At 64.5% G+C, this 27,236-nt stretch overlaps 1 protein-coding gene across 1 annotated transcript in view; it reads right to left on the bottom strand.

The window, feature by feature from the left end:
• Positions 1 to 118: 118 nt before the first annotated feature.
• LOC138079977 (SCO-spondin-like) overlaps positions 119 to 27,236 on the bottom strand; it is a 51,306-nt gene continuing 24,188 nt past the window's right edge. Inside the window, 56 exon segments of the mRNA XM_068972801.1 lie at positions 119 to 141; positions 768 to 918; positions 2,290 to 2,420; positions 2,665 to 2,725; positions 2,861 to 2,956; positions 3,269 to 3,486; positions 3,769 to 3,815; positions 3,922 to 4,064; positions 4,165 to 4,292; positions 4,391 to 4,593; positions 4,745 to 4,883; positions 5,242 to 5,358; positions 5,503 to 5,661; positions 5,952 to 6,230; positions 6,537 to 6,583; positions 6,836 to 6,960; positions 7,206 to 7,336; positions 8,290 to 8,463; positions 9,064 to 9,408; positions 9,589 to 9,635; positions 9,726 to 9,878; positions 10,150 to 10,396; positions 10,495 to 10,626; positions 11,458 to 11,625; positions 11,795 to 12,004; positions 12,502 to 12,657; positions 12,803 to 12,844; positions 13,394 to 13,620; positions 13,881 to 14,041; positions 14,580 to 14,746; positions 15,074 to 15,273; positions 15,356 to 15,452; positions 15,719 to 15,922; positions 16,219 to 16,389; positions 16,482 to 16,673; positions 16,786 to 16,832; positions 17,360 to 17,529; positions 18,505 to 18,584; positions 18,747 to 18,917; positions 19,004 to 19,210; positions 19,429 to 19,481; positions 20,002 to 20,096; positions 20,494 to 20,639; positions 20,843 to 20,974; positions 21,263 to 21,433; positions 21,604 to 21,650; positions 22,770 to 23,022; positions 23,270 to 23,434; positions 23,759 to 23,932; positions 24,811 to 24,902; positions 25,025 to 25,150; positions 25,258 to 25,387; positions 25,517 to 25,639; positions 25,750 to 25,929; positions 26,613 to 26,777; positions 26,881 to 27,060. Coding sequence (XP_068828902.1) covers positions 119 to 141; positions 768 to 918; positions 2,290 to 2,420; positions 2,665 to 2,725; positions 2,861 to 2,956; positions 3,269 to 3,486; positions 3,769 to 3,815; positions 3,922 to 4,064; positions 4,165 to 4,292; positions 4,391 to 4,593; positions 4,745 to 4,883; positions 5,242 to 5,358; positions 5,503 to 5,661; positions 5,952 to 6,230; positions 6,537 to 6,583; positions 6,836 to 6,960; positions 7,206 to 7,336; positions 8,290 to 8,463; positions 9,064 to 9,408; positions 9,589 to 9,635; positions 9,726 to 9,878; positions 10,150 to 10,396; positions 10,495 to 10,626; positions 11,458 to 11,625; positions 11,795 to 12,004; positions 12,502 to 12,657; positions 12,803 to 12,844; positions 13,394 to 13,620; positions 13,881 to 14,041; positions 14,580 to 14,746; positions 15,074 to 15,273; positions 15,356 to 15,452; positions 15,719 to 15,922; positions 16,219 to 16,389; positions 16,482 to 16,673; positions 16,786 to 16,832; positions 17,360 to 17,529; positions 18,505 to 18,584; positions 18,747 to 18,917; positions 19,004 to 19,210; positions 19,429 to 19,481; positions 20,002 to 20,096; positions 20,494 to 20,639; positions 20,843 to 20,974; positions 21,263 to 21,433; positions 21,604 to 21,650; positions 22,770 to 23,022; positions 23,270 to 23,434; positions 23,759 to 23,932; positions 24,811 to 24,902; positions 25,025 to 25,150; positions 25,258 to 25,387; positions 25,517 to 25,639; positions 25,750 to 25,929; positions 26,613 to 26,777; positions 26,881 to 27,060 — 8,198 coding nt within the window.

The raw sequence follows: 27,236 nt of genomic DNA, 5'->3' as shown, positions 1-27,236 counted from the left end.
CAGACTCTGTACACGAGCTTGCTGCCAATGTCACTTTATTTGAACTAGAGCAGGGATGGGGGGGGGGCATGGGAGGAGGGGTCATGACGGCCAGTGCAGGCCTCATCCAGAGAAGCTGTCAGCGCTCTGAGAAATCACCTCCTGGAGGACAAATAAAAGGGAGACGCGCTGTCAAAAAAGGCAGGGTAATCGGGCTGGGAAGGGATGGGGCTGGAGAGAGGGTGCTGAGCAAACTGGCAGGAGAGGAAGGGAGAACCGCCAGAAGGAAGACCTCGGTCACGGTGAGCTTCTGCCCCAGGCGTTGTCAGCGCCCTTCCATCTCTTTCTCACCCGCCACACTGTGTGGTGGCCTCGGGTTAACGTGTACCAGGTGTTTATAGAGAACCTGGCACTTCGCGTACAGCCTCTCACCAACTCCTCCCAACAAGCCTGTGAGGATCGTGACCCGGGTGTAAAGATGAGGTCACGGAGGCTCAGCAAGGAAGGAAATGGATGAGCTGGGATTCGAACCTGATATGCCTGACCCCGAACACCTGGGCTTAAGTGTGATTGGAGAACAAACCAACAAGAATGCTAAGAAGGGGAATGGAGCAGAGCAGAAGGACTCGGAGGAGGAAATTCCCGCGAGGAGCGGTAGGGTAACTGGCCCGGCCTGGCCCGCTCCTGGCCTCAGGTAACCCCCGACCCTGGCCTCAGCCCCGGCCCCGCCCCTCAAAGACCCCGCCCACCAAGAACCCCGCCCCTCCGGGAGCCCCGCCGAAACCCACCCTGGCAGGCGCTGCACTGGCAGCTGTGAATGACCGGCAGCACCACCAGCTCTGTGCGGCCGCCGGGGCAGCGCAGGTTCAGGATGCGCACTGGGTTCTCAGGGTCTAAGCGGTAGCTACAGCAGTCACACTGACTCTGCAGGTACGGCTCCTGGGCGAGAGGGAGGGGGTGGCTGAGCTCGAGAGGGGCAAAGAGGAGTTTGCCCAAGCCACCTGCCTTCCCTGGCCTTTCCTATCCAAGAAGAGCGGGGTGCAGGAAGAACCAGATCCCAAGCTCTCAGCTCTCAGACCTCCTCGCCAAGTAGGGAAGCCAGGTGGGGGCGTGTCACCACCAAGCCCCCAGTTCTCCAAGAAGCCCACCTCCTCCATTCCAGGCCCCACCCATCTGAGCATCCAACAACGAGTGCTTTTTAACGCGTTCATCACTGCATTCTGGTAGCACGGGGGAAAAGACACGGGTCTACTTCTAAGTCTAGTTGAAGAGGCAGAGTAGTAATTTCTGAACCTACAAATAATGAAGTCCTCAACTGCACAGTCCAATCCTAAGTGCAAAGTGAGTTCTCACTCCAAAGCAGGCACTCTTGCTTTATGATTATACAGTAACTCTGTGAGTCCTACTGAACGTTTGATTTAATTTTATGTGTAATCCTAACTTTATTTTTAGGTAGGTCATACATTCACACAATACCAAGTTAAAGATCTACAAAAGAAAAAAATTCTTCCTCTGATTCTATCCCACTGTCACTTACTTTTTCCTCCCCGGGGGAAAAAAAAAAGTATTAACTGTCCTCTCCTCACTCTGGTGTTTTTTTTTTTTTTTTTAAAGTGATTTGAGAGGCATTTCCAGAAGGTTTCAGGAGTGCTCCAGGGAGCAGGAGAGTGATCACAGGTTGAGGACCAGGTGGGAAAGCACCTTTGTCTTCCAGGCATAGGTGACTTTGGCCAGGTAGGCTGAAGCAGGGCCAGGAGCCGAGTGAGCTCCACTCTGGCTGGATGCTGGCCAGGTTGGAGCCACAGCTCTCCAGGCTCAGGGCTGGGGAAGTCAGGGTGACACAGGGCTCCTGAGGAGGTCAGCACCAGGACGGTGAGCGCAGCGCAGAGCTCTGTCTCAGTCTTCTGGGCAATGTCCAGGACAAGACTACCATGGATAAAATCTGCCCTTCAGCCTTCGCTCACTGTATCAGGGGTTAACTCAGCGCCTCCCTGCCCTTCTCTGTTGTCCTGGCTGGCCTGTCTTGAGTACAGTGGGCCGAGAAGTAGGTGCCAGGGGCTGTGCGGGGCCACAGTAGGGAGGAGCAAGACAAAAGCCCCAGGAGGGGCAGGAGGCAGGCAGCAGGCTCCAAAGCCCAAGCCCCACTGAGGTCACCGGGCCACCTGGCTCTGATCAGCTGTAGGCCTGGGAGATGACTGTCGCTCGTGTCCCCTGGGCTCTGCCTAGGTTCTAGGCTTGCAGCCGCAGGCCCTGGGGGTCTGCCAGTTGAGCTGCCTCCCTGAGCCAGCAGGCCCCCCACCCTGTGCTCACCTCAGGCAGGACGTTGGTGCTGGACGGGCAGTGCCCGCTGCAGTAGTTCACTTCCACCTGCTCTAGGTAGCAGGCGCCCTTGGTGAGGTTGCGAAGCTCCGTGAGGTGCCGGCAGGAGACGGGCTGCTCTTCTGTAGGGGAGGGGCAGGGCAGGGAGCGGACCGTCATGAGGGGACTTCATGAGGCAACAGAGCATGGACCCAAGCAGGGCAGGCTGTGTAGAGGTGGCCTGGTATTGTGACGCAGTGCCGGGGGGTCTTCACTCTGCTAATCTGCATGGTGGGCAGGACGGGGGAAGGCAGCCTCCCCAGGGCAGGGGGTGGGGGTGGGAGAAGGGCCCAGAGCAGGCAGGAGGTGACCCCCATCCCAGCGTACCCGGAGCCTCCTGGCGGCAAGTGGGACAGCAGCTTCCAGGCTCCTGCACGGCCACCTCGCCCTGCAGACAGAGGGGGCACTCCAGTCTGCTCAGGAGGAAGGCCCAGCGCCCCACACTGCCTGCTTGAGGCCCTGAGACCACCCTTCAGGGAGGGTCCCAAGAAGGAGCCCGGGGCCGTGGGGCTCAGGTGGGTACCTGGGCACAGGTGAGCGGGGGGCAGTGCTGGGTGCAGACACTCTCCCCGCTGATGCAGCGGCAGCTCTCACAGGCCTCCTGCCACTCGGATCCCGGCTGGGGAGGGGAGGGAGAACTTGCTCTCCACACTCCCCTCCCCACCACAGACTTTTCTGTTACCCGGCCCCCCACCCCGAGCCCCCCCCCAAGGGCCTGGCTAGGGCAGTGGCCTGAGACCAGCATCAGCAGCAAGGGTTTCGGGAGGGAGGTGGGCCCCTGGGGGCCAGAGATGGTCCAAGTGTGCCAGCCGCTGGCCAAGCTGCCTGCTGCTGCAGGTCCGGGTACAGGGGTAGGAGCCAGGGACAAACCAGTGGCCCAGAGCCCTGGGTCAGGAAGGGCCAGGGGGCACCGAGGGCCGCGGTGGCTCACCGGGTGGGGGCGCCCATGGTGCCAGCACTCGCAGAGGTCCATGGGCACGCAGGGGCCCTCCTGGCTGCGGAAGTGCCCGCGCTGGCACACACAGCCTGGGGCCTGCCTCCCACTGCAGTTGCCCTGGGTCTCTGTGGCGTTGGGTTCCCGGCACGTCTGCTCACAGGGCCCCAGCTCCCCGGGGTCCGCCTGCTGCCACGTTTCTCCAGGGGGGCACTCTGCCAGAGAAGACCACCCATCCCACCCCTCAGGTCAGCCCTGAGTCCAGCCTCCACCCTACCCTCCCACACTGGACATCCTGGGTCCCTCCCCGCACTGCCCACTCGGCTCCAGCAGCCTCTCGGTCTCCAAACCCACCTCTCTGCTCCTATCCACTCTCCCATATAGTAGTGGGGCCCAGCTTGGTGGCTGGGGGTAGCACAGGCCCCTCTCCCCTCATCAGGGGAGCCTGGCCTTGGCTTTGGAGGGACCAGCAGGAACCTGGGCAGCCCGCATCTCACCCTGACAGTCAGTGAGGGAGCAGCTGAAGGCTCCACCTTGGCAGACGCTGGGAAGACAAATGCTCTCTTCAGATGCCCGCCATGCCCTCCTCCCCACCCCCATTCTCAGCACCCCACCCCCACGTTCTCCCCACCCACACTCCCGGCCCTCACCAGTGGGTGCAGTTCTGGGTGAGCAGAGTCCCTGGGGGCAGCTCTCGGTGCTGCTCTTCAAGAGTCAAGGTGAGGCCCCAGGGCAGAGAGAGCTGGGTGCAGGGGCACTCGGCAAGGGGCACACACGTGCCGTTGTGCAGCAGCTGAGGCGGGGCAGGTTCAAGTTACATGTGACCACCACTCCTGCGCCCCCCACCAGCCTGGTCCCCCACTCGAGAGTCAGGGCACAGCGCCCGAACCCACCTGCCCTCTGGGACAGTCACAGCCAAGCTGGCAGGGTTCCTGCACGCAGAGGGTGCCAGGCTGCAGATGCGAACAGAGGCGTGGGCATGAGACAGTGCAGGCACTGAGCACCTGGCCGGGTGGGCACTCTGGGGGTGGACGGGAAGCAAAGAGTGAGGTGGAGTCCAAGGGGGGTCCTCAGGATGGGCCCCAGGCTGGGCAGGCACCCACCACCCTGAGCACTCACCAGGGCAGGGCTGCAGGTTACAGTCCTGCCGTTGCTCTGTGTCCTGGGCCTGGCACAGTGCCCGCCCGGGGCCCTCCTTGCAGCTCCGATGTCGTTCGGTGGTGCCCCCACCACAGGGAGCAGAGCAGTTGCTCCAGGCTGACCAAGGCCCAAGGGTTGGACACTCGTGGGAGGAGCACACCAGGGACCCGCTGACACAGGTGCTGGGGGCAGGGGTGTGCAGAAAGGGCTCAGAGCCCTGAGAGTCAGGGTGAACAGCCTTTGCTCCCCAACAATGCCCCATAACCTTGAGCTGGCCCTAGCCTCCCACCCAAAGCTCCCCGTCCCCATGCGGCCATTGGAGGGCAGTCGTACCAGTTTCTGCAGTCCAGCCACACCACCTCGGCCGGGGCCAGCGCCCAGGAAGCGTTGGGGCTGGGGAGGCCACAGCGGCAAGAAGACACAGGCACACAGCGCCCATCCTGTACCAGTTGGCCAGGGGGACAGCGGCAGCCTGGGAGAGGGGGTGGGGGGACAAGCAGGATGTGGCAGGCGCACACAGGGAGCCCTCTCTCAGCAAGAGGGATTCCAGGGCCTGGGGCAGCCCTGGTGTGCCCTCCCTCCCGCCCCTCCTGCAGGACCAGGCCTCTCTAGGCTGCCCCAGAGCACCCCTAGGACACGGCCCGTCTTGACCAAGGCTCACTCAGGCAGGACCCCCAGCTGGTCACCAAAAGTGACCCAGGGATCCACTCTGCTGCCCTGTAACTCATGACCCAGCCGTCCGCCCGCCCCAGGTCACAAGCTCTTGACTCTCAGGAGGCAGTGGGGTTCCCCACAGTCCCTGGGCCGGGCGGTGGGCATGGCCTGACCACCTGGGCGACATGGTCCCTGCAAACACTCCACACGGTCCCAGAGGTCGATACAGCTTCTTGGGCACTGGTTGGCACAGTCAGGGGTGGGCACAGTGTCCTGGGCCTCGCAGCTCTCTCCTGCAGACCAGAAGGTCAGAGTCTGACCTGGGGTGTTCTCGAGTCCCCAGCCTTCCATGGGCACCTCCAGGGGCTGAGGCAGCAGCCCCCACCCCACCCCAGAGGCCACATCCCTGGCCCCTCCTTCAATGCTGGAGCCATTACCTGGGCAAGGCCCCATGTTACAGCTCTCAGTCTGAGCCCATGGCCCCCGGCAGCCTCCTCCAGGGGGGCTCCCGTCCTCTCTCCAGCGCAGCCGGAATCCCCCACTGCAGGGCACCTGGCAGGGGCTCCAGGCCCTCCAGGGACCCCACTGACATAAGTCTGGGGAGAGAAAACAGGAGTCAGTGCCCAGGCCCACCCCCTGCCCCCTGGTTCCCTCTGCAGCCCTGAGCCCCCTTCCTCCTCTTCCAGCTGCTGCTGCCCCCTCCCAACCTCAAATCCAGCAGACCCTGGAGTCTAGCAGGAGGATGAGCCAACCAGCTAAGGGCCCTGGAACAGACATGAAGAGCGGAGCCCAGCCCTACCCAGCCAGACCCCGCCCCTTTACAGGCCCCGCCCACTCCCAGCCCCACCGGCCAGGCCCCGCCCCACGTGGCCCCCGCCCCCATCACCTTGGCAGGCTCCAGGGTCTGGACAGAGGCGTTGTTGGCTGAGTGGCACAGTGCAGAGGTCTGGGTCCCCGGCCCACGGCCTCCCCGTCTCAGGGTCCAAACAGAGGCGGTGGCGGTGCTGCTCTGAAGCCAGCATGGGGGCTGAGGTGGGGGACAGGCCAGCTGTGTCCTGGGGCCAGCGCTCTTCTAGGGCAGTCCTGGAGGCAGGGGCCAGCAGGCCGAGGGGCAGGCAGGGCCCACAGGGTGACCACTCAGACCAGCCACTCAGAGGCAGAAGACCTAGGAAGGGCGGCATGTGAGCGTCCTTCCCAGGGACTCCCCCCACCAGACCCTGAGACCACAGTGGATGGGGAACAAGAGGCTCGTGTTGTGACCAGAAAGTTCCGGAAACAGGAGAGCCTGAGTAGGGGGACCAACCATCCTGGTTTGTCTGGGACTGTCCCAGTCCTGGAAATGAAAGTCCCAAGTCCCACTCCCACCCAGTCCTGAGCAAAAAACCACCCCCACCCAAGTCTTGGGCATAAATCCAGCCCCCTACCCGAGTCCTGGAAAAAGAGGGACAGCTGGTCTCCTCGGTCCAGTTACCTTGACAGCCTTGGCTGGTGCACTGCAGCTCCCCGCGCTGGCATTCACTGTGGGAGGGGCTGGTCAGGGTGGGCTCCGGGAGGCAGGACCCAGCCCAGAATGGTGGGTTGGTGGGTGTGGGGCTCATGTAGGGGTAACCTGGGCTCTGGGCTCATTTGGAGCAGGGGGAGGCTGGGACCTTGGGGCTTTGCTTGGCCTTCTCTGCAGGGGTCAGGCCGCCCTGCGGAACCCCTCCTCCTCCCTGGTCCAGTCCTTGGTCCTAGGCCTCTGGTGCCACCTCCCTCACCCTCAACACTCACCACTCTTTGCAGCCCAGCTGCAGGCGGTCCCCGGGGGCCAAGGTCACCCCAGCTCCTTCGCCTGAGACGTGCTGGCAGTTACACTGTTCTGGGGGTACGCAGCCTCCAGCCTGCTCCAGTAGCCCCTGTGCAGAAGGGAACAGGGGACAGGGCCCTGTGGCAGTCATCTCATCGTCACCCTAATGCCCACCCATGCCTGGTCCCCAGCAGGTGCCGTGCGTGCTGCCAAATCAGTGGTGTGGGCAAACGGCCGCCTGGCAGAACATGCAGTGCTATCCGGATGAGAGGTTCGGAGGGGAGGGGAGGAAGTGCGGGGGAATGGACAGGAGACCCCTCCTCCTGGGGCATCTCCCCTGGCTCCACACCTCACCTCGGGGCAGTAACAGCCAGGCTGGCAGGGCGGCAGGTCTTGGCAGAGCCGAGGGCTCAGGTATGTGGCACAGAGTCCGGTGCAGGGGGAGCCGCAGGCCTGGAACTCGAAGGGAGGCGCGCAGCTGTCCTCTGCAGGGGGAGGCAGGCAGGCAGGCAGGCTGGTGCGGGGTGCAGCCCAGAGACACCGTCTGCCCCCCGAACCCAGAGGGCACAGTGTGTGGTCCCATCACCTCCCCCTGAAGTCACCTGGTAAGAGTGCAAGATACTGCCCCCCTACGGTAGTTAAGGACAGACCAGTGTTGCCCCATCCATGCCCACTCAGTTCCTGTAGGCACCTCCAACTGTTTAGACCCAGGAGAGCCAGCGAGCTGCAGGAGGTTCAGGCCCTGGCAGGTAGCTCCCAGGATTGGCAGGTGGGAGGCAGAGGGGTGGAGACGGAGGGCAGCTGGAATAAGAAGTGGGCAAAGACCCACCATGCCTGGGGCAGTTACCAGTGGACACAAGGCCACAGCTGGGGGGCTTCCCTGGTGGCTCAGTGGTAGAGAATCCACCCACCAATGCAGGAGACACGGGTTCAATCCCTGGTCTGGGAAGCTCCCATGTGCCAAGGAACAACTAAGCCTGTACGCTACAACTACTGAGCCTGTGTGCTAGAGACCAAGAGCTACAACTACAGAGCTCATGTGCTGCAACTGCTGAAGCCCACATGCCCTAGAGCATGTGCTCTGCAACGAGAAGACACCGCAATGAGAAGACCAAGCACCGCAACTAGAAAGTAGCCCCCACTCACTGCAACTACAGAAAAGACACACACACAGCCACAGCTGGGCCTGTGGCTGCAAAGTGGGAAAACCGCGGTGAAGGCTTGTGGGGTGGGGTGGGGGCGAGCGCCCGAGGGTGAGGCAGGGAGCAGCTGGAGCAGGGTCCCAGCCAAGGGCAGGGTCTGTGCAGCCACGGGCAACCCCTCTGAGGACCTGGGCACCCTGAGTATCACTCTAAGAGGAGCTGGCGGTGCCCCCTGGGGACCCCGGGAGGCCCCTGCCAGGGTTCGTCTCCCCGGCTCCTGGCTCCCGGGGCCTCACCAGAGCAGTTTCCGATGAGGCAAGGCCGGAAGTGGCCGTCCAGTCGAGTGCAGGGGGGGCCCGCCTCAGCCCCGGCACCCCCGGGCGCAGGTCGCTGGTGTCGGTAGCGCTGCTGGACCAGCACCTCGCATGAGCACCGCGTCCAGCCACTCCAGCTGCTCCACACACACTCCTCTAGGGACCAAGCAGGGCCAGGGCTCAGCCAGGGGCCTCTCTGAGCTCCCCAGCCTCTCTCCCACCTGCCCTCCCCTCTCATCCGAGCCCCAGCCAACACCCTGAACAGGCAAAGGGCCAAAGGAAGCCAAGAATTCCGAAAGGTCTAGCTGGCGGGCTTCCCTGCCACCCAGCAGTGAGGGTCACATGCCACAGGGCTCTAAAGGACTGATGGTGGGAAGAGGGAAAAAACTGAAAAAAGTCTTGAGAAGAGGTGCGTGCATGCTCGGTCACTCAGTCGTGTCTGATTCTTTGTGACCCCACGGACTGCAGCCTGCCAGGCTCCTCTGTCCATGGGATTCTCCAGGCAAGAATCCTGGAGTAGGTTGCCATGCCCTCCTCCAGGGGATCTTCCCAATCCAGGGATCAAACCCAGGTCCCCTGTGGCTCCTGAACTGGCAGGCAGATTCTTTACCACTGAGCCACCTGGGAATCCCTTGGAAGGAAATAGACGTATGTTTTGGGGAAATAATCTGGAAGTTGGTTATAATAATAAACATTCTCTGGATCTTGCGCAGGTAGGAGACAGAGAAGGGGGCTTCGCTTCTGACGCACACTCACCCAGGCAGGGCCCTGTGTAGCAGGCCTGGGTGTCCAGGCGCAGGGAGGTACTGTTGCAGGCAGGGTCAGCCTCGGCCAGCGGGCAGGGGCAGGACGCATTGCGGGAGGCCAGGCCCAGGCCGCAGCTGCGGGAGCAGGGCCCCCAGGGACCCCAGGAGCAGGCGTCTGGCAGTGCCGGGCAAGGCCACAGCCCGCAGCGCTGGCTCTGGGCATCGGGGCCCAGGCAGGGGGAGCCCCCTCGGGGAGGGGCCGAAGCCACGCAGACCCGGGTGCGGACTTGGTTTCCGCCTCCACAGGAGACAGGGCAGTCAGCCCAGGGGGACCATGGCGTCCAGGCCCCCAGCCCTGCAGGAGGCAGCAGGGAAGTTAGTGAAATCAGAGAAGCAAAGAGGCAGAGGGTTGGACGGGACCCTCAACACACAGGGGCCGGCAGTGGGCAGGAGAGAAACACAAACAGAGCTGATAGACGGAGGGCGAGGTGGAAGGCTAGTAGGGCAGCGGGGTTTGGGAATGACCCCCCCAGACCTGCACACTCAGCGTCTTCGCATATGATGCCCTCCGGGGTGCAGGAGCTGAAGGAGGAGCCCAGACTCAGGGACACTGCTGCCCAGCAGGATGGCACCCTCCCCTGTCTGCCCCCCCACCCCTGCCCCAGAGCTTACCACTGCTGGCATCCATCCTGCAGCCAGCTGTCCCCCAGGGAGTGGGGGCGGGTGCCCTGCAGGCACAGGGGCGGACACGGGGGCTGAGGGCAGGGCTGGCTCTGGGACTGCTCCTCTCGACACTCCGGGGCCCACGAGCCCGATGTGGAAGACCTGGGTGGAGCCCCGCGGCAGAGAAGGTGAGAGATGGTCCTGGGCCCTTCGTCACGCTTCCCACCGCCCCTGGGGAAGCCCAGGGTGGGTGTGGAGGTGGCTAAGGAAAGGCAAGGATGACCAGGGACCAAAGCCAAGGCCAGGTCATGGGGTGGGCACAAAGTCACCGGCAGGGACAGGATCCAGGAACCCCAGCAGTCCAGGAGGCCGTGTCCAGGCTGCAGGAGGCCCCGGTGGAGCGAGGTGACACAGGCCTGGCACTGCCCCATACCGGAAGCGGCTCTGCTGCCCTGCAGGCCCACACGAGCGGCTGCAGGGACTCCAGGCTGACCAGCGGCTCCAGGCGCAGTGGGCAGGAGGCGGGCAGGGCTGGGCCGTGCAGGAGAGCTGCCCCGCCCGGCACGTGCAGTTGTTGCAGGCCTCCTGGTGCTGGCTCCCCGGGGCCCAGCTGTGGCCCTGGGCATCCGTGCACTCGCAGTGCCCGAGGGGCACACACCCACCATCCTGCTCCAGGGACCCTGCAGGGAGATGGCCCTCCAGAGCTGATGCCCACGCCCCAGGGCTCCCCTCTGCCTTCCCGCTGAGCCACCCTGCCGTGCCCTAAGGGAGCACCTACCCTCGGGACAGCGGCAGCCCTGCTGGCAGACCTGGTCCTCCTGACACATGATCCCCTCCTGGAGGTCTGAGCAGCGGCGGGGGCAGCGGTTGGCACAGCTGACCACCTCCATGCCTGCAGGGCAGCCCTCCTCTGGGCAGATGGGAAGACCAGAGTCAGGAGGCCCTGAGCCCTACCCCATGGGGGCCACCCTGACCTCCGCGAAGCCGTTATGACCCGTCCCTCCCCCAGGCTCCCCAGGAAACCTGGGGTCCTGGGGAGACCCTGGGGGTCCTGGGGACACTCTGAGTGGCAGTCAGTTCCTCTCACTGTGAGTGCCCAGCACCTAGCCTGCTCCTGAAAGTGTTTGCTGAGATGGACTGAATGGGTGCGTCTAAAAGCCAGCGTTCTCACCTATGTGGCTCCTTTGTGTTCATCCAGAGAAGGATGGAAGGGATGGGGGTGGTCATCAGTGTGGGGGGTCATCCTAACAGAGGTGGTGGGCCTTAGAGTGCAGGGTCCATAGGGTCAGTGAGCTTGGAAGAACCAACTTCAGAAGGAGCTGGAGCTCGGAGTGGGTGGCGGGGGTGACAACCTGGCTGGCTCAGTGGACCTCCCAGGCACCAGGTATCTCAAGACTGTTATCCTCAAACCCCCTGAAACTCTTGACCAGGTGGTTCCAGGAACTGAAGCAGGGGGGGTCACAGCTGAGAGGATGAGTTCTAGTCCTGCCACCATGGGGCAGGTGGGGGTGGGCAGTGGGGGCGGACTGGGCAGCTCAGCCCTGGCCACTGGGAGTCCTTGCCCAAAGCCCAGGCCCCACCACCATCTGCCCTTGCAGGGCTTGGTTTCCTTCACTGGCCGATGAGGTAGCAGCCTGCCCCCCATCCACACTGCACAGTGACGTGGGGGGTGAAATTAGAGGAGGGGGTGGGGAGAGCTTCGCAGGGAGCAAGGGCAGGAGGGCTATCACCGCTGCCGTACCACAGGGCGCGGGATTGCAGAGCCGTGCGTGGTGGCTCTCCCCAACACAGGGAGCGCCGCCGTTCTTGGGTGGGGGGCTCGAGCAGCTGCGGCTCCTCAGGGACCGGCCTCCTCCACAGCTCCGGTCACACCAGGACCAGGGGCTCCAGCGTGACCAGCCTCCGGGCACTGAATGGGTCAGAGAAGGGCCGCACAAGGGTCTGGCTCAGGCAGGGACCCCCACGTGTTCCCCGAGCCTGGGGCGAGGTCCCATGCTGGAGATGGAAGGGACTGGGGTGGGGTGGGGCCCTGATGCTAAGGAAGGGCAGACCTGCCAGGCGCTCACCGCCCACCGCACCTGGGCAAGCTCGCAGGTTGCAGAAGCGGCGTTCCTGGTAGGCTGTAAGCACGTCGGGGCACCAGTGTCCACCGGGCCCTGGGGGGCGGTAGGCCCGCAGGCGGCGCTGCTGGCCCACCCCACAGCTGCGGGAGCACGGCTCCCACGGGGCCCAGGCGGTCCAGGAACAGTTCCCAGCCACACAGCCGGGGCCCGGGCACAGGGGCAGCTCTGCGGGGGGCACAGGACGCTGCTGAGCTGCAGCCAGCCCCCTGGCCCCCACCCTCCCCGCCCCAGCTCAAGTGCCAACCTCCTCAGCCAGGGCTGGCTATGCCCCATCCTTCCCCTCTTTCAGATCTGACTCTGACTGTCGTGTGGCTTTGGCAACTGGGCCTCAGTTCCCCACTCTCGGGGCAACAGTGGCGCAGGGCGGGGAGACAGTAGTCCCAGACTCCCAGGGTGGCTGAGGGATTTGGATGGGACCTTTGTTGGGGGGAGTGTTTGGTACCCACATAAGTGAGGATGGGGGGAAGGTGGCAGGGCTCCCCAACAGCTGTTGGGGTTCACAAAGAAGGCCCAGGGTCAGGTTGAGAACTCCATATTTGCACAAGGAGTACTAGACGTGGGGCTTGGGGCTGGATGTTGGCTGCAGTTAGAATGACACGTTAGAGGGGAGGCTCAGGGTCCAAATCCAGGGCAGGGTCAGAGGTCAGGACCGGAAGGCGCACCTGTGCAGGAAGGCAGGTTGCAGGGGCGCTCCTGGGAAGCGGCACCCCCGGTGCAGTTCGCCAGGCAGAGGCGGCTGCGGCTGCGCCAAGCGGGGTGAGCCGGATCTGTGCAGGTGCCGGAGCAAGGGGACCACGGGGACCACAGGCCCCAGCCGCCTTGGGTGGGGAGAGGAGACCCCCGGGAAGTCAGCCCTGGGCTCCTGGGCTCGAAGCAGGGCTGGGGAGGGAGGAGGCCTGGGGCTTGCTCTTCCCAGAGGGAGGGGTGCAGGGAATCGGGGTGGGAACCTGGGGAGTCTGATACCTGGAAGGCCTGTCGCTGGCTCCACTGTGGACCCTGCAGCCCCTGTGCCAAAGGAAACCTGCTCAGAAGTGTTTCCCAGACAGAAGTGCACGAGGCCCAAGCCCCAGGGCCGGTGGTCAAACCTGTCGCTCTCTGGTTCAGCCCAGACACCCCAGGCCCCAAGCACAGCACCTGCTCACGGTAGCAAGGCCTTTGCTCAGGCTACGCCTGATTCCTGGCATCCCTTCCTCCAACACTCGTCTGAGTCCTCTCCATCCCTCAGACCCCCTCAGATGCCACCTCCTCCAGAAAGCCCTCCTAGACCATACCCCTAGGAGAATTCTCAACCTCCTCCATTTTCCCGAGCACACGCACTCTCCTACAGGGCACACCCCCCATGCCAAAATGGGTTATCTGAGCTCCTGGACTCCAAGGTCAGGGTCCTCACTCCCCCACCCAACCCCCAACACACATTCGGCAAGAGTTCCAGAAATTTGGTTGAATGTGTCTGAATAGAAGAGAAGCGCTGAGCTAGACCCAGAGTGGGGATGGACAGACAGGAAAGGACAAAGTGCCAGCCAGTCGCCTCCCACCCCGCCCCGCTTCCCTTACCTGGGCACTCTGGGCTGGGGCAGTGCTCGAGGTCCCAGCGGGGCCCGCGGCAGCCCTGGCCACCAGGAGCGGGCGTGGGGAGCACACACTGGCGGCTGCGGGCGCGGGTGCCCAGCCCACCACAGGAGCGGGAGCAGGGGCCCCACGGACCCCAGGAGCCGAAGCCCCCAGCAGCAGCCTTGGAGCAGGTCCCCACGGAGCAGGATAGCTTCCCGTGTGCACAGGAGCTGGGGAGAGGGTGTGAGGATGAGGGGCCAGCAGCTCGGACCCCAGGAGAAAGGGGTCCTGGCAGACACATCAGCCCCCAAGGGCAAGGAGACAGAGCTAGGGTGAGCCCAGGGTCAAGTGGCCAGGGCTGGGGGGTGCAGGGCCACCCAGGGCCCCTCGACACATCCTCTCACCCCTAACCCTCAAATCCCCCTCAAATCCTCTACACGCTCATCATCCCCCTCAAATTCTCCCCACCTCAAATCTCTCACACCCTCACCAGTTGTGACAGCCTGTACGGAGGCTCTGACCCGAGCCCAACTCATCGCCAGGCCCAAGAAGCTGACTGTTCTCTCCCAGAACAGACAGGTGAGCCCCCGGGTCAGCGGCGGCAACTCGTAACCCCTGCAGCCACGAGGCGGTGAGCACACAGGGGCACTCCTAGGACGGGGGAGAAAGTGCAGGGACACGGGCTGGAGCCACCTGCCAGGGGCCAGTCCTGCCCCACCCCCACCCCCACGGACATCCTCAGAAGTGGGGTGGGAAGGATGCTCTGGACAGCTCTGGGCCCTAAGACTGCACTTCCAGTAGCAAGTGGGACTGTGTATCTGCGTCAGGGAGCTGACCATGAGCAATGTAAGGCTATGGCTTGACCGGAGCTGGACAGGCACCTTCCCGATCAGAGCACTTAGCCAGGACGCGGCAGGGTCAACAGAGGCCATTTACAGGATGGGACCCACGAGAGGGGAGCGAGGGAGGCGGAAAGGGCCTTAGCCAGGAACGGGGACACCTGCGTTTGAGTCTAGCTCTGCTGGGAACTGTCCCCTGACTCGGTGTGTCCCTTCCCCTGCCCGGGGGCTCAGGGTCACCAGCTCTAAGTCAGGACACTTAGAGGCTGTCCAGAGGCCATGGGGTCTTCAGAGGTGAGAGCTGTCGGGGGAGGGGAGGGCCCTGGGCTTCTGGCAGGGGGAGTCCTAACCTGGACACAGGCTGAGCGGTGCAGGAAGGTGCCCTCGGGGCAGTGACAGCCCTCCTCGCAGCCAGCAGAGAAGCAGCCCACCTGCCCAGTGACGTGGGCGCAGGAGAAGGGGCACCCTTCGCTGGGCTGGCACTCGCGGTACAGACGCCCGGCCGGGCAGCCTGCCTCTGAAGGGGACCCCGAGTGAGCACCTGTGCCATGCCGCTCTCACAGCCTCCTGTGCCCCCTCCGCTCACCCCAGTGCCCATCCCCTCCAGTGTCCCCCCAGAGTCATGCAGACCACACCCTCCCTGAGCCGGGCCCTGGGTCACGCCCGCTCCTACAGTCTCCCCTGCCCCCCACATCCGCCTGCTTCCTCCTCTATTTGCCCACCACTGGCCTGGGTGAGGGGTGGCATGTGGCGATGGGGTGGGAGAGGTCAAAAGGCAACCTGTGAGTCAGGGTCAAAGGCCAGGATGAGGATCAGGAGTGACAGAGCCTGGGCCGGGGCTCACCTCTGCAGACCTGGGTGCGGCAGGTGCGGCTCTGGCGGGCAGGCCCCGGGCAGGGGGGCCGCGGGCAGCGGCGGGAGCGCAGCTGCTCCCCTCCACCACAGGAGACGCTGCAGTCCTCCCAGGGGCCCCAGGAGCCCCACAGCCCCGGCCCTGAGCAGGCGGGCACCTCCTGGCACTGAAGGATGCCTGCCACGCAGGTGCTGGGGACAAGGGTGGGCAGTTAGAAGACAGGGCCCTCCTGCCCGGCTGGCAGCCCAAGCCTCCCTGGCGCTCTTGGCTCACCAGTTGTCACACGGCCCCGTCACCACCTCGCCGGGCTCCAGGCTCTCCCAGGAGCTGAGCCCAGACCCCGCGGAGCGGCTCTGATTCTCAGGGATCCCTGAGGGCACAGGAGGGGGGGGCAGGCGCTTCAGATGGCTCAGCCAATCACCAACCCTGCTCAGGGCTCTACCCCGCTGTCTCCACCCACAGGGACCTGGGTCTTGGCAGGCAGAGGACACAGAAGCCCCAACGGGTACTAGCCCTGGAATGTGGGAGTTGCCCATTCCCATCCCGCAGTCCCAGGCTGGCCCCCATGGGCAAAGTGGCAGGGGCCAGGCGGGAGGGCGCTGCTGTGCTCGGGGGCAGGTTGGGGGAGGCACCGACCTATGGCTCCAGGCTGGTACTGGCAGCGGCACTGGGTGGGGGCCACGCAAAGGCCGTCCTGGGACAGCTGGCCATGGGGGCACCCACAGCTGGGCTGCTGGCAGCCCGTTGAGTCTGGCTGGCACTCAACCCCAGGGGACAGGTCCTCACAGGAGCGGGGGCAGGGCTGCCCACAGGGGAGAAGATCCTGGCCACCTGTACAGTCTGCAGCAGGAGGGAAGCAGAGAGGGTGGGTTTGGTGGGGTCCACCCTGGGGGGGGCATCCCAAGAGTTGGGTGACCAGCCTTCCCTCCATGCCCACCACCTGCTAGGACCTTCACTTGCCCAGTTCCATGGGGTGAGTGCCCTAAGGGCTCTCCCTCAAAGAAAGTGGCATGCATGTGTGTATGCGGTGGCTGGGGGCGGGGGGCGTCAGATGCAGGGGGTCAAAGGTCAGAGGTAGCATCTCCCTAGCCTTACAAGCCACCACCACCACCCGCCATCTCCACAGAAGTCCTCACCTGTGCACTGAGTGGAATTGCCCTGACAGGGGCGACTCTGCCTGTGGCCCCCAGGGCAGGGCCGGCCTCCCTCAGAGGTGGGGGGCCAGCTACACGCTCGGCTGCGATGGGACTGCCCCAGGCACATGTCACAGGGAGACCATGGTCCCCACGGGCTCCAGGCTCCATCCACTGCAGCAGAAATACAAAAGCATCCCTTTGCCTTGGGAGGCCCGAGAGGTCCCAGCCCACTGGGATTGGAGCCGCCTGGTGGGGCGTCTCACCTGGGCACTCGAGGGGGCTGGTGCAGGTCTCCCTCTGATGCTGGGCCCCCGCCTCCCCTGCCTCCCCGGGGCACGGGGCCCCGCCATGCTGTGGAGCCGGGCAGCTGCAGGCCCTGGAGCGGGTCCTCATCTGGCCCCGGCAGGGCTGGGAGCACGCCGTCCACTCTGACCACGGGCACCAGGCACCAGGCACTGTGGGGGTAAATGGTGAGCCCTGGGGTGCAGCCATCCCTCCCCCGGTCCCAGCCCTCCCTACGCCCCAGGACACTGCTTTTCCTCACCTCGCTCTGAGCAGGGTACATACCTGGGCAAGGCAGGTCTGTGCAGGTAAGCCGGCCCTCGGAGCAGGTGCTGGGCGGGGCATGCAGGCACAGAGAAAGAGGGCAGCTCACTCGCATCGTGCCCTCCACACACGCCCCTCCCCCGTCTGCCTCCCCTTCCCCTCTCCCCCACCTCCAGCCTCTGAGGTCTCAGTCCCCCTCCCTACTCTCAGCACCTCTAGCCCCTGCTCCCTGACCCACTCCAGGCACACTCAGGTGTCCCGCGGACTCGGCCCTATGGGGAAGTGACCGCAGGTCATCTGCAGCTGAAGGAGGTCAGACAGCAGGAGGAAACACCACACCGCCACCCCCTGCCCCCTCAAAGCACAAGCCCAGCTCTTCAAAATCTCCCAGGTCCCCGGAGCTGGCTGCCTCAGTTTCCTCACCTGTCGGACCAGGGATTAGGGTACCTGCTGCATCTTCTCAGGGCTTGTGGGAGCCTAGCTTGCATCAGTTGAGACTGGGAGAGCTCAGGTGTGTGAGACACGGAGTGGACTAGCCCTGCCCTCACGCGTGGCATCCTGCCCGCACGCCACCCCCGCCCCCACCGGCCCTCACCAGTAGTTGCAGCCGTCAGGCTTGGCCAGCTGGGCGCCTGGACGGTGCCGCTCCCCAGTCAGCAGGTCCAGGCAGCTGCAGTGACCGGGCTGCACGCAGACGGTGCCGTCGGCACTCAGCACCTGGCCTGGGGGGCAGTAACAGCCGGGCTGGCAGCTCCAAACGCAGTGCTGGGGGACAAGGAAGGGAGGGTCCGGGTCAGTGGAAAGCCGGAGGCCCAAGGGGACTGCTGCGGGACGGAAGGGCTGCCTGGGAGCCACGATAAAGTGAAGGAGGAGGCTGGGGGCAGGGAGGGGCGCAGAGGGGAGGAAGTGCGATGCTCCTGGTCATAGCTGTCTTTTCTAGACACAGTTTATGCTGAGTTTCCACTGGTGTTTCTCCTCCAGGGAAGGAGTGTGGGGAAGGGACAGCCTGCGAAGAGCTTCCCTGAATGGAGTATCCTCCAGACGTTGGACCCGTGGAGGGTTGAGTGGGGACCAAGGCAGATCTCCTAGGACGGAGGGAGCCAGGGACCGGAAAGCTGGAGGAAGCGGCAGGCATTTGGGAAGGCGCCCGGAACTCCTGGGAGAGGTCTGGACCAAGCACCGTGTCCTGGTCCTCCCGCCTATGTGTGGAGCCTCCCGTCCCCCTTGGACAGGCCCAAGCAAGGCTTCTCAAAGCGCCGTCCCTTTGCCCTAGCTGTTTGCTCCAGCATCTTTTGACTCAAGGCCGCTTCCTCACCACTGTGCAGGCGCCACTGGACCGCGCCCACCCCTGGCGGCAGCTGGCCTGGGTCCCTCTCCATGGTCCTGTACTGGCCCCGCGTCCCGGCAGGCGCTTGCGCACTCACGCACGCACAGGGTCAAGGTCTGGGCACCAACGCGCCGGGGCGGGGGGCTTCGGATGGATGATCCATCAAAAGGACTGCCCTTTTCCTGTGTGTTCCTGCTGTTTCTATCATAAAATGTGTCAACCGAGAAACGTATATGCTGTGTAAGGACAAGGGATGCTGGATGAGGCTCACTCCTGCTGCTCTCTAGAATCAGGAGCCAGGCCAGCTGGGCGCTGACCCCTTTCCTTCCCTCCAACCGCAGACGGCCCCAGATCAGAGCGGCCACACCCTGACATGCCGTCTGGCAACGTGACCATCAGGAGCCCAGACTCACCACGAGGTCATCGCAGGAGCGAGGGCAGGGAGGGCCACAGGCGCTGTATTCCGCCCCTTCGATGGCGGTACAGTTGGTCACTGCGGGGGGTGTGGGGGGGTGGGGGGAGGGCACCAGGTGGGTTGACAGCTGTGCGGGTCACTCTCCCGGCCCCTCCCACCTCCCTGTTCGCCTCCCCAGAATGCCCCCTGCAGCTTTCCCATCTCTCCTCCTTGACCCCCACTGCCATCCCTGGCAGGTACCTGGGCATGGCAGAGCCTGGCAGGCCGCCCCCTGGGCCCGAGGCCCCTCACAGTAATCCCCCAAGCCCTGGGGTGGGGGCTGATCACAGGCTCGGCTCCGGCTCCGGAGACCCCCTCCACAGCTCCGGCTACAGCTGGACCAGGGTCCCCAAGGGCCCCAGCCTCCAGCTCCTGGGGAACAGAAGAGGGAGCAGTGGCGAGGGGCTGGGCTTGACTGGGGCAAGGCAGTGGGTACATCTGGGCTCCACAGGACTCACGGTCACACTCTGGCAGGAGGCAGGGCTCCTCCTCTGCCTCAAGGCCTGGGCAAAGAGGGGGCACCGAGGCCAGCAGGGGTGGCGGGGCCATGCTGGATGGCGCCACACTGGGGGGCCCGGTGCAGAAGCGGTGTCTATGGCGCCGGGCTGGGCCACAAGAGGCCGAGCACTCGCTCCACGGGGTCCAGGGTGACCACGTGGGCTGACCTGGGGTGCACAGCAGGGAGAGGCAGAGAGGACAGAGTGATGGAAGGCTGAAGGGGCCCAAAGGGCGGGGAGCAGAGTTCGGTGCACAGGACAGGCCGCCCCCTCCCTGTCCCCCTCTCCCAAGGGCTTTCCTCCCCAGTGCTACCCCCGTCCCACCCCTGCACAGACCCACTCTGGCGGGGCAGGGGAAGTGAAGTCAGGAGAGGCCCCCTTCTCACCCTCCTCACAGGGCCAGGAGGTGCAGTTAGTGATGAGCCCAGAGACACAGGAGCTGGTGGAGAAGCAGCAGACGGTGGGGGAGCTCTTACAGGCTGAATGTGTCCCCTCAGATTCATGTGTTGGAGCCCTAACGTGTGAGCGTGACTGCAGAATTATGACCTTGTTTGTAGGGGGGGGGGGTCTTTGCAGAAGTGATCAAGTTAGAATGCAGCCGTTAGGGTGACCCTTCTACAAAGGTACAGACAGAGGGGATGTGAAGACCCAGGGAGGAGACGGCCATGTGAGGCAGGTGAGAGGGATGCAGCCACAGGCCAGGGGAGGCCAGAAATTGCCCACAAACTCCACGAGACGAGCGAGACTGGGAACGCCCCAGCAGACGGAGATGCGTGGGAAGAGGGAGACTGGGAGGAGGGGGCAGGCGAGGGGCACACGCAGGCTTGCTGAACACTGTGCCTGTGGGAGGGGGGCGTCTCTGTTTCCCATGGAGGCCAAGACTCCCCCACCCCCTAATGCAGAGGAGAGACAGAGGGTCCTTGGGGTCACAGGGCCATTGCAGGGGGCGGCAGCCTCACCAATTCTCACATGGACGAAGCACAGCACTGCCTGGGGGGTGGAGGCGTCCCCCGTAGGTGCAGGGGCAGTCCCGGGTGGGCACGCACACGTTGTTCTGGAATTAAAAACCCCCCACTGCCTTCTGGTTTCCAGTGCAGTCTGCCCACGCTCCCCAAAGCAGAGCTCAGCACCCACCTGGCAGGCGCCCACCCTCAAATGTCATGGATGCTCCTTCCAAACACCCATTTCTTCCCAATTTCCAGTATTGGGGAAATGCACACCAGCAGGTGCAAGGGCCAGGGGGAGGGGCATGGACCCCCGATTTCTGGGAGAAAAGACCTGATGGCCACTCGCCCAGGGTCACGTGCTGGTCATGGGGCTGACGGAGCAGAACCACGTGCCCCGAGTTCAGCGCTCTGTCCTCAACCCTGCAGGCTCTCCCTGCCTCCTGCCCCACACTCTTGGCTTTGCCCCTGCCCAGGCCCTGAGGAGGCCAGGCAGGGGACACTCACCAGCAGGAGCATCCCGGAAGGGCAGTAGCAGCCAGGGTGGCAGGGCTGGTCAGCCCCTCTCGGGGCGCCGAGCTCTGCACAGGACGCAGGCCCCTGGGCACAGTCCAGCCACCGCTTGCCTGGGGGGCACACACCGGGCACTGGCCCTGGGGGACACAAGTTGACAGCTCAGCCAGGCACATTCAATTCCCCCCCAGGGGCTCCCCCCCGGGGGGGACACATCAGCTGTAGCTGCGGTCGGGAAGGTCATGGGGCTGCCCGGAAGCTCCGGGAGAGGAGTTCCTAGGGGGACAGGGAGGAGTTGATGGAGCTCTGGGAGGGGTAGGGAGGAGAAGGTGGGTGCCCTCACCCGCACAGGGCTGCAGACCGCAGGTGGAGAAGTCCATGGGACTGGGCCGGCCACTCCCTCGGGTGCGATTCCGGTAGCCGCCCCCACAGGGCACGGAGCACGGAGACCAGGGGCCCCATTCCCCACCAGGACCTGGGGTGACACCCAGGTCACTGTAGGCCCTGCCTGTCACACCCAGGCCCCCGGTCACTCCGCACCCCGGATCCCAGGCCCCAGCAGCTTCACATTCACCTCTGGACACCTCACCCCTCCTCAGGAGGCCTCAAGACTCCATCTGGAACAGGGCCTCCAGCGAGGACCCCTCTTAGAGCTCCTGGGGAACCACACCCTCGTGCCATCTCCTTGGACAGGCCCTTGCACCTGTCCCGGGGTCCAGGGCAGGGAGTCCCCAGGTTTGAGGACCCCAGTCGTGGCTCTCACCTCCGCATGGCTGCAGGCTGCAGAATTCAGCCTCCATGTTGGGGCCCTGGCATGCAGCCCCCCCAAAGGCAGCTGGGGGAGCCGTGCCTGCCCGGAAGCGCCACCGAACACCCACGTTACAGCTGCGGCTGCAGAGACTCCATGGGGTCCAGGGGCTCCAGCCACAGGCCACTGCCAGGGTGGGTGCAGGGGAGAGACACAGGATGTTTGAGACAGGTCAAGTCCTCCCTGGACCCCAGCTTCCTGAGGGCACCCCCAACACCACCAGGTTGATTACTGAAGGGACCAGCATCCCTGAGACCCAACCACTGCCAATTCCTTGGCCCCGAGCATGGGGGTACCTGGGCAGGGCTCCGAGGCACACACCATCTCACCAGAGATACAGGTGCTGCAGAGAGAGGACCCAGGGAGGCCACAGTCAGCCTTCCCCTTGCAGCCCTGTGTACCTGCCCCCAGGGAGAAGAGGCCGGGACGTGGTGTCCACCACACAGAAGAGGAACCCAAGGGTCTGGGAAGTAAAGCAAGTTGCCCTACGTCCCACATGGAGTTCATGAGTGACCAAGGATTCTGACCCAGCCTCCCCGCCAATTCCACCCTCCGTGAGCTCCCTGACACCTCTAGGCACCGTGCTGCCCTCTGTCCCATGGTTTTATTGCCTTGATAAAAAGAATTTGCCTTTTTGTAATTTTATTCCATTTATGTTTATTAAACACTGTAGAGATGATTTTGAGTGACTCTTCCAGGCCAGTTAGGAGCTGCTCAGAAGGAGTAGATACTAGTTTGAGTCTCCTGGATTTCTCTTTTGAAGTTTTCCTCCTTTTTGTTTTTCTCCAGTAAATGTTTCAAAACCCACTCATCAAAAATGTTGACATATCAGAAAAAAAAATCTAAGAGAGAAAAGGAAAACGAGAAAGGGGCAGGGTAGAGAGGAAGAATGAAGGAGGGGGTTGGGGGAGGACCAGAGCATAGAAAGTAAAAAGGAAGATAAAAATGAACTGAATAAAGAAAAATAATAACAAAAAAAGGAATGGGGCTAGTGCCCCCTCTGCTGGCGGAGTCCTGGTATCAGCTTTGTGAGGGGCGCTTCAAGGTTTCGGAGCAGATATCAAGTGGGTCCCAGGAAGTCAATTATACTCAGGAAAGAGAAACGGAGGCAACTGGAAGGAGAACGTAGACCTGCTCCCCTAACTCTAGGCTCTCAGTTCAGTGGCTCAGTCGTGTCCGATTCTTTGCCACCCCATGGACTGCAGCACGCCAGGCCTCCCTGTCCAGCACCAACTCCCAGAACAACTCTAGGCTCTAGTTCCATCATAAATCGCCTCCCACAACTGAGCCTCGGTTTCCCCGTAAGTAAACGAGCTGGACAGTTACTACAGACGCCCGCTGCTCCGGGCTTCACATCAGGATGGAAGCATGCTGAGCACCCCCGCCACTGGTGGGAGTCCATGCCCACCCACCCCGTGGCTACGAGCCTCCCCGCTCCACGCTCCTCGACCCTGGTGCCCACCAGTTGCCGCACGAGTCCAGCCGGGCCACTGCTCCAGGGGCATAGAGCTGCCCGCGCAGCTGGCAGGGGCACTGACTCGGAGGCAGGCAGCTGCTGTTGTGCAGGAAGAGGCCCTCGGGACAGGCGCAGCCCGCGGTGCAGACGCCGGTGCACTCCACCCCAGGGCCCCGCGCCAGGCACAGCCGGAGGCACGGGCCCCCCTCCCGGCGGCACTGCTCTGCTGAGCGGAACACCATGTCGCCCGGGCACTGGGCTACACGGGGAAGACAGAGCGGGTCTCAGCAGGGGACACGCCAGAGGGCCCGGGAGATGGGAGGGTGTGTCGGGGGCGGGGCAAGGGAGCTGGGGGCTGGAGGAGACGGGAAATCGGGCCAAGTCAGCTCAAGGCACAGCCTGTCCTGGAGGCAGAGGTTGGTACCAAGCGAAGGTGGGTGGGGAGAAGGTCAGCACCCCCCGAGGCCGGCTGGTTGACGCGGGCAGAACGGGAAGGGGACATTCACCTGTGCAGGGTTGCGTGTTGCAGTCCCTGGTCTGGCTGTGGGGTCCCTGGCACCCGGGGTCCCCAGGAGCCGAGGCAGAGCACCCGCGCCCTCTGGTCTGGACGCCCCCATTACATGGGGCGGAGCAGGCGGACCAGGCGGACCACTGACCCCAGACACCCAGCCCTGGGAGGAAGAGACAGCCAACAACGGTCAGGGACGTGGCAGAGATGCGGGATGGTCAGGGTGGCATGGGGGGTCCGGAGGTCTGCAGGGTCTGAACGGCAGCCTCGGCCCCCACCACACTCACACCTCCAGGGCTGCCCCCAACACGCCTTCAGGCCAGGCCCACCCTGTGCATCCCCCGCTGGGCTTCTGGGGGGCCTATGACTGGGGGCCAGAGAGAAGCTTCTGGGCAACAGCCAGGTTTGCCCCCACCCTTCCCGAAACGTTCTTCTCTTCATCTGTGCCTCACCCCACTCGAGGGCCCCCCCTCAGAAGGTGCCATACCTAGGCACACAGGGGGGCTGCAGGGCTCCTCCTGGGTGGCCTCTCCTGGGCAGGACATGTCCCCGGGGCTGGGGCAGAGCCGGGAACGGCTGCGCAGGGCTGGGCCTCCTCCAGGGATGAGGCAGCTCCTAGAGCAGGCGGACCAGGGAGCCCAGCGTGTCCAGCCCGGCACCTCTGCAAGGAAAAGGGTGGGAGATTGCATGGGGCCCTGCAAGCCAGGGGTACCTCAGGACAACCAGGGTGAGGTCCGAGAAGCTACAGGGGCAAGAGAAGGGCTTGTGAGGGTGGGCGTGGTCTCTGCCCCTGCGGGACTCCCACCGTGGACCCAGGTCTCTCAGAGCTTAGCCTCCTGCTGAATCTGGTTTGCGTAAACTCTGGGAGTCGGTGATGGACAAGGAGGCCTGGCGTGCGGCAATCCATGGGGTTGCAAAGAGTCGGACACGATTGAGTGACTGAACTGAACTGAATCTGGTTCACTAGGCCCCCACCTCTATCTGGGGGCCTGGCAGGTACCTCCACAAGCCCACGCCCAACCTCACGTTTTCTTCCAGAGCCTTCTAAACAATGGTCCTTCATTCAGCCTCAGTGAGGAAATCCTAGAGACCCCTCAGCCAGCCAGCTGCCATTCTCCAACAGCCCCTCCTTCCTTCTCCTGCTCAGAACCTGCACCCAGATCCCCTGGGCCCCCAGCTGCACCCCAACTTCCCTGCTCTCACCCTGCCCAGTCGCCTGCTCACAAAAGACCCAGAGACCTCCGCTGGGATGGCTCTGGGGGCCGCCCCGGCCGTGGAAGGAGGGCAACAGTCTTGGGCTCCAGGAGGTCCTGAGTTAGCTCCCTCTTCCTGCACCCAGCCCCCAGGTCGTCTCATGCCCCCATCCTGCTGTCAGACACTTGTGCCCCCCCAGGCCTTTATCTCCTCCCGGGGGCACCTCCTGAATGGGGGGCTTTGCTGACCACCCAGGACTGATCACCCAGCAGAGTGACCAGCAGGCTCAACCCAGCCGCGCTCTCCTGGCAGGAATCTGGAGGAAGGAGGCTGGCAGGGACCCACCTGCCCCACACGCCGAGTAGCAGGCCTGAAGCTCCTGCCTCTGGCCCTCACACGGGGAACCCCCCGAAGCAGCCGGAGGGTTGGAGGGGGACCTGAGGAGAGAGGCAGCTTGGGCACTGCTCCCCGCCCCGCCCCTCGCCCCCCACCCCCACCCCGAGGCCCTCCGCTCACCCGCCCCATCCCTTCCAGTTCCATGGCCCCTCTGCCCGCACACCTGAACCGGGCCCTCACGCCAGAGCCACAGGAGCGGTCACAGGGACCCCAGGACGACCAGGCTGACCAGCCGCAGGGCACGGGGCAGCCCCCTGGTTCACACAGCAGGGCCCCCTTCTCACACACGCTGGGGGGGTGGCGGGGGTCGAGGGTGGAGGTCAGGACCGGAAGGCAGGGAGTGGCCCCTGACCCCGCCCCGGCCCCCCCACCTCCAAGGCAGGTAGGCGCCCTGACCATCGGCTGCAGTTGTCCAGGAGGAAGGGCACCCCTGGCTGCTGTAGCTCTTCGCCCACAAGGCAGGGGCACTCGGAGAGGGGCAGGCAGCCCGCGTCCTGGAGAAGGAGCCCGGGGGGGCAGCGACACCCTGGGTGGGGGAGGGGGCAGCAGGGAGGAGTGGAGACGGAGGGCTGGTGGGCCTGCTGGACGCCCACACTCCCCCCACCACCCCCGAGGGCCTTGCCCGCAGCACCCCTGCTTGCTGAGTGCGCCTCACCCTCCAGACAGAGTCCGCTGCAGCTCCTGTTGGCCTCAGGATCCAGGCAGGAGGGTGGGCACAGTGGCACCAGCCCCTTCCGGCAGAGTTCAGCACTCACATGCACGCGGCCCTGCCCGCAGCCTGGGGGATGGGAGGGGAGGATGGACACCAGGCAGGAGGCACTGAGAGGCCCAGCGACGGGTCCCACAGCCCCACCCCCACCCCGGGGCTCCCAGCCCAGCTCCTCTCACCTGTGCCACCTGCACAGGGCTGCAGGCCACAGGGTGTCCTCTCTTGCGGGGCCCCGGGGCAGGGGTCACCACCATTCTTGGGCGGGGGGTCCACACAGCTTCTCCGACGACTCCGATGGCCGCCCCCACACGAGACGCTGCAGGGCCCCCAGGCCTCCCACTCAGCCCACGCCCCAGCCACTGCAAGGGAACGGGAGGAAGAACGGGGGTGAACCAGGCAGTGAACCCCAAGAGCTGCCACCCCGCTAGAGAGCAGGGCCAAGGGGCCGAGGAGTCTGGGCAGTGGCCAGCGGGGTGGCTTAAGGCAGCACCCCGAGGACTCCGCAGCTTCCTCTCGTGTCCCAGGAAAGCCCCCTTAGGTGGGTAGGGCGGGTGATGTGTGGAAAGGCCTCTGGGGATCAAGGCTCTGGTCCCCGAAAAGGAATCCCGGGGTGGCGCGCCCCCTGGAGGCAGCGGTGAGAAGCAGGGTTACAAGGGCTGCCTGCTGGCCGAGGAAGCCCCGCGTGGGAAACCCTGGATGCAAGGATGCGGCGGGCTGGGGCCCCTCCCTCGGATCTGCTGAACAAAAGCGCCGCGGGGCCTCGGGCGCAGAGCCCGGGACCAGCGGGGCCGCCTGTTCACAGCCTTCCTCTGGGGCCGCGGCTCCGGTTCCCACACTCTGGCAGGAAGGGGGCCGGGCGGGGAGCCGCCTTTGGACAAGCCCTCAGGGGGGAGGCGAGGCTGGGATGTCAGAGGGGGCTGTCCTCCTACAGTCCTGGAGCCGGACACACGGGTCCCAAGGGGGAGCAGGAGCATCTCCTCGTGAGGGTGTCCCACCTTCGGGGGGGGTGTTGCGGGGAGGCCTGGGAGGGGAGGCCGGTTACCTGGGCAGGCCTGCACGAAGCAGGGCTGGCTGCGGAGCCGGTCCGATGGGCAGCTGCCCCCGGGCAGGGGCGGCCGCAGCAGCTCCCGGCGCTGGAAGGCGAGGCCCAGGCCACAGCTACGGCTGCAGCTGCTCCAGCCAGACCAGGACGACAGGCCACAGTCCACTGCAGGGACAGACAGGTGGGCCTGGTTCAGAGAGGGGCTCACGCGGGAGCAGGCCCTCCCCAGGGAGCACCCTGACCTGACCCGGACCAGCCTCGCCCCTACCACAGCCATTCTCATCCGAGCCGTCCTGGCAGTCCAGCTGCAGGTCGCAGCGCCGCTCGGAGGGCAGACACTCCCCACTGCCACAGGTCAGCTGGCTCGGCGAGCAGAGGCCCCTGGAGGCCGGCAACTCTGGCAGGGCGGTGGTGGGCACGGTGAAGGGCATGGTGCCCGCTGCCTGTGCTGGAGTTGGGGAAGGGCAAGGACACAGGTGATTCTGGCCAGTGATAAACCAACCCCTTCAACCCCAGGCCCAGCGCAGAACTGAACCTGCTGACCCTAGCCTGGCCTTCCCTTCCTCCTGATTCTTCCCACACCCACCCAGCCCAGCACCCGGGCTTCTCTCTGCTATGAGTGGG

Source organism: Capricornis sumatraensis, chromosome 5, assembly GCF_032405125.1.
Source record: "Capricornis sumatraensis isolate serow.1 chromosome 5, serow.2, whole genome shotgun sequence".
Lineage (NCBI taxonomy): Eukaryota > Metazoa > Chordata > Mammalia > Artiodactyla > Bovidae > Capricornis > Capricornis sumatraensis.
The sequence above is the reverse complement of the archived record's forward strand: the minus strand, read 5'-3'. Positions and strand labels throughout refer to the sequence as shown.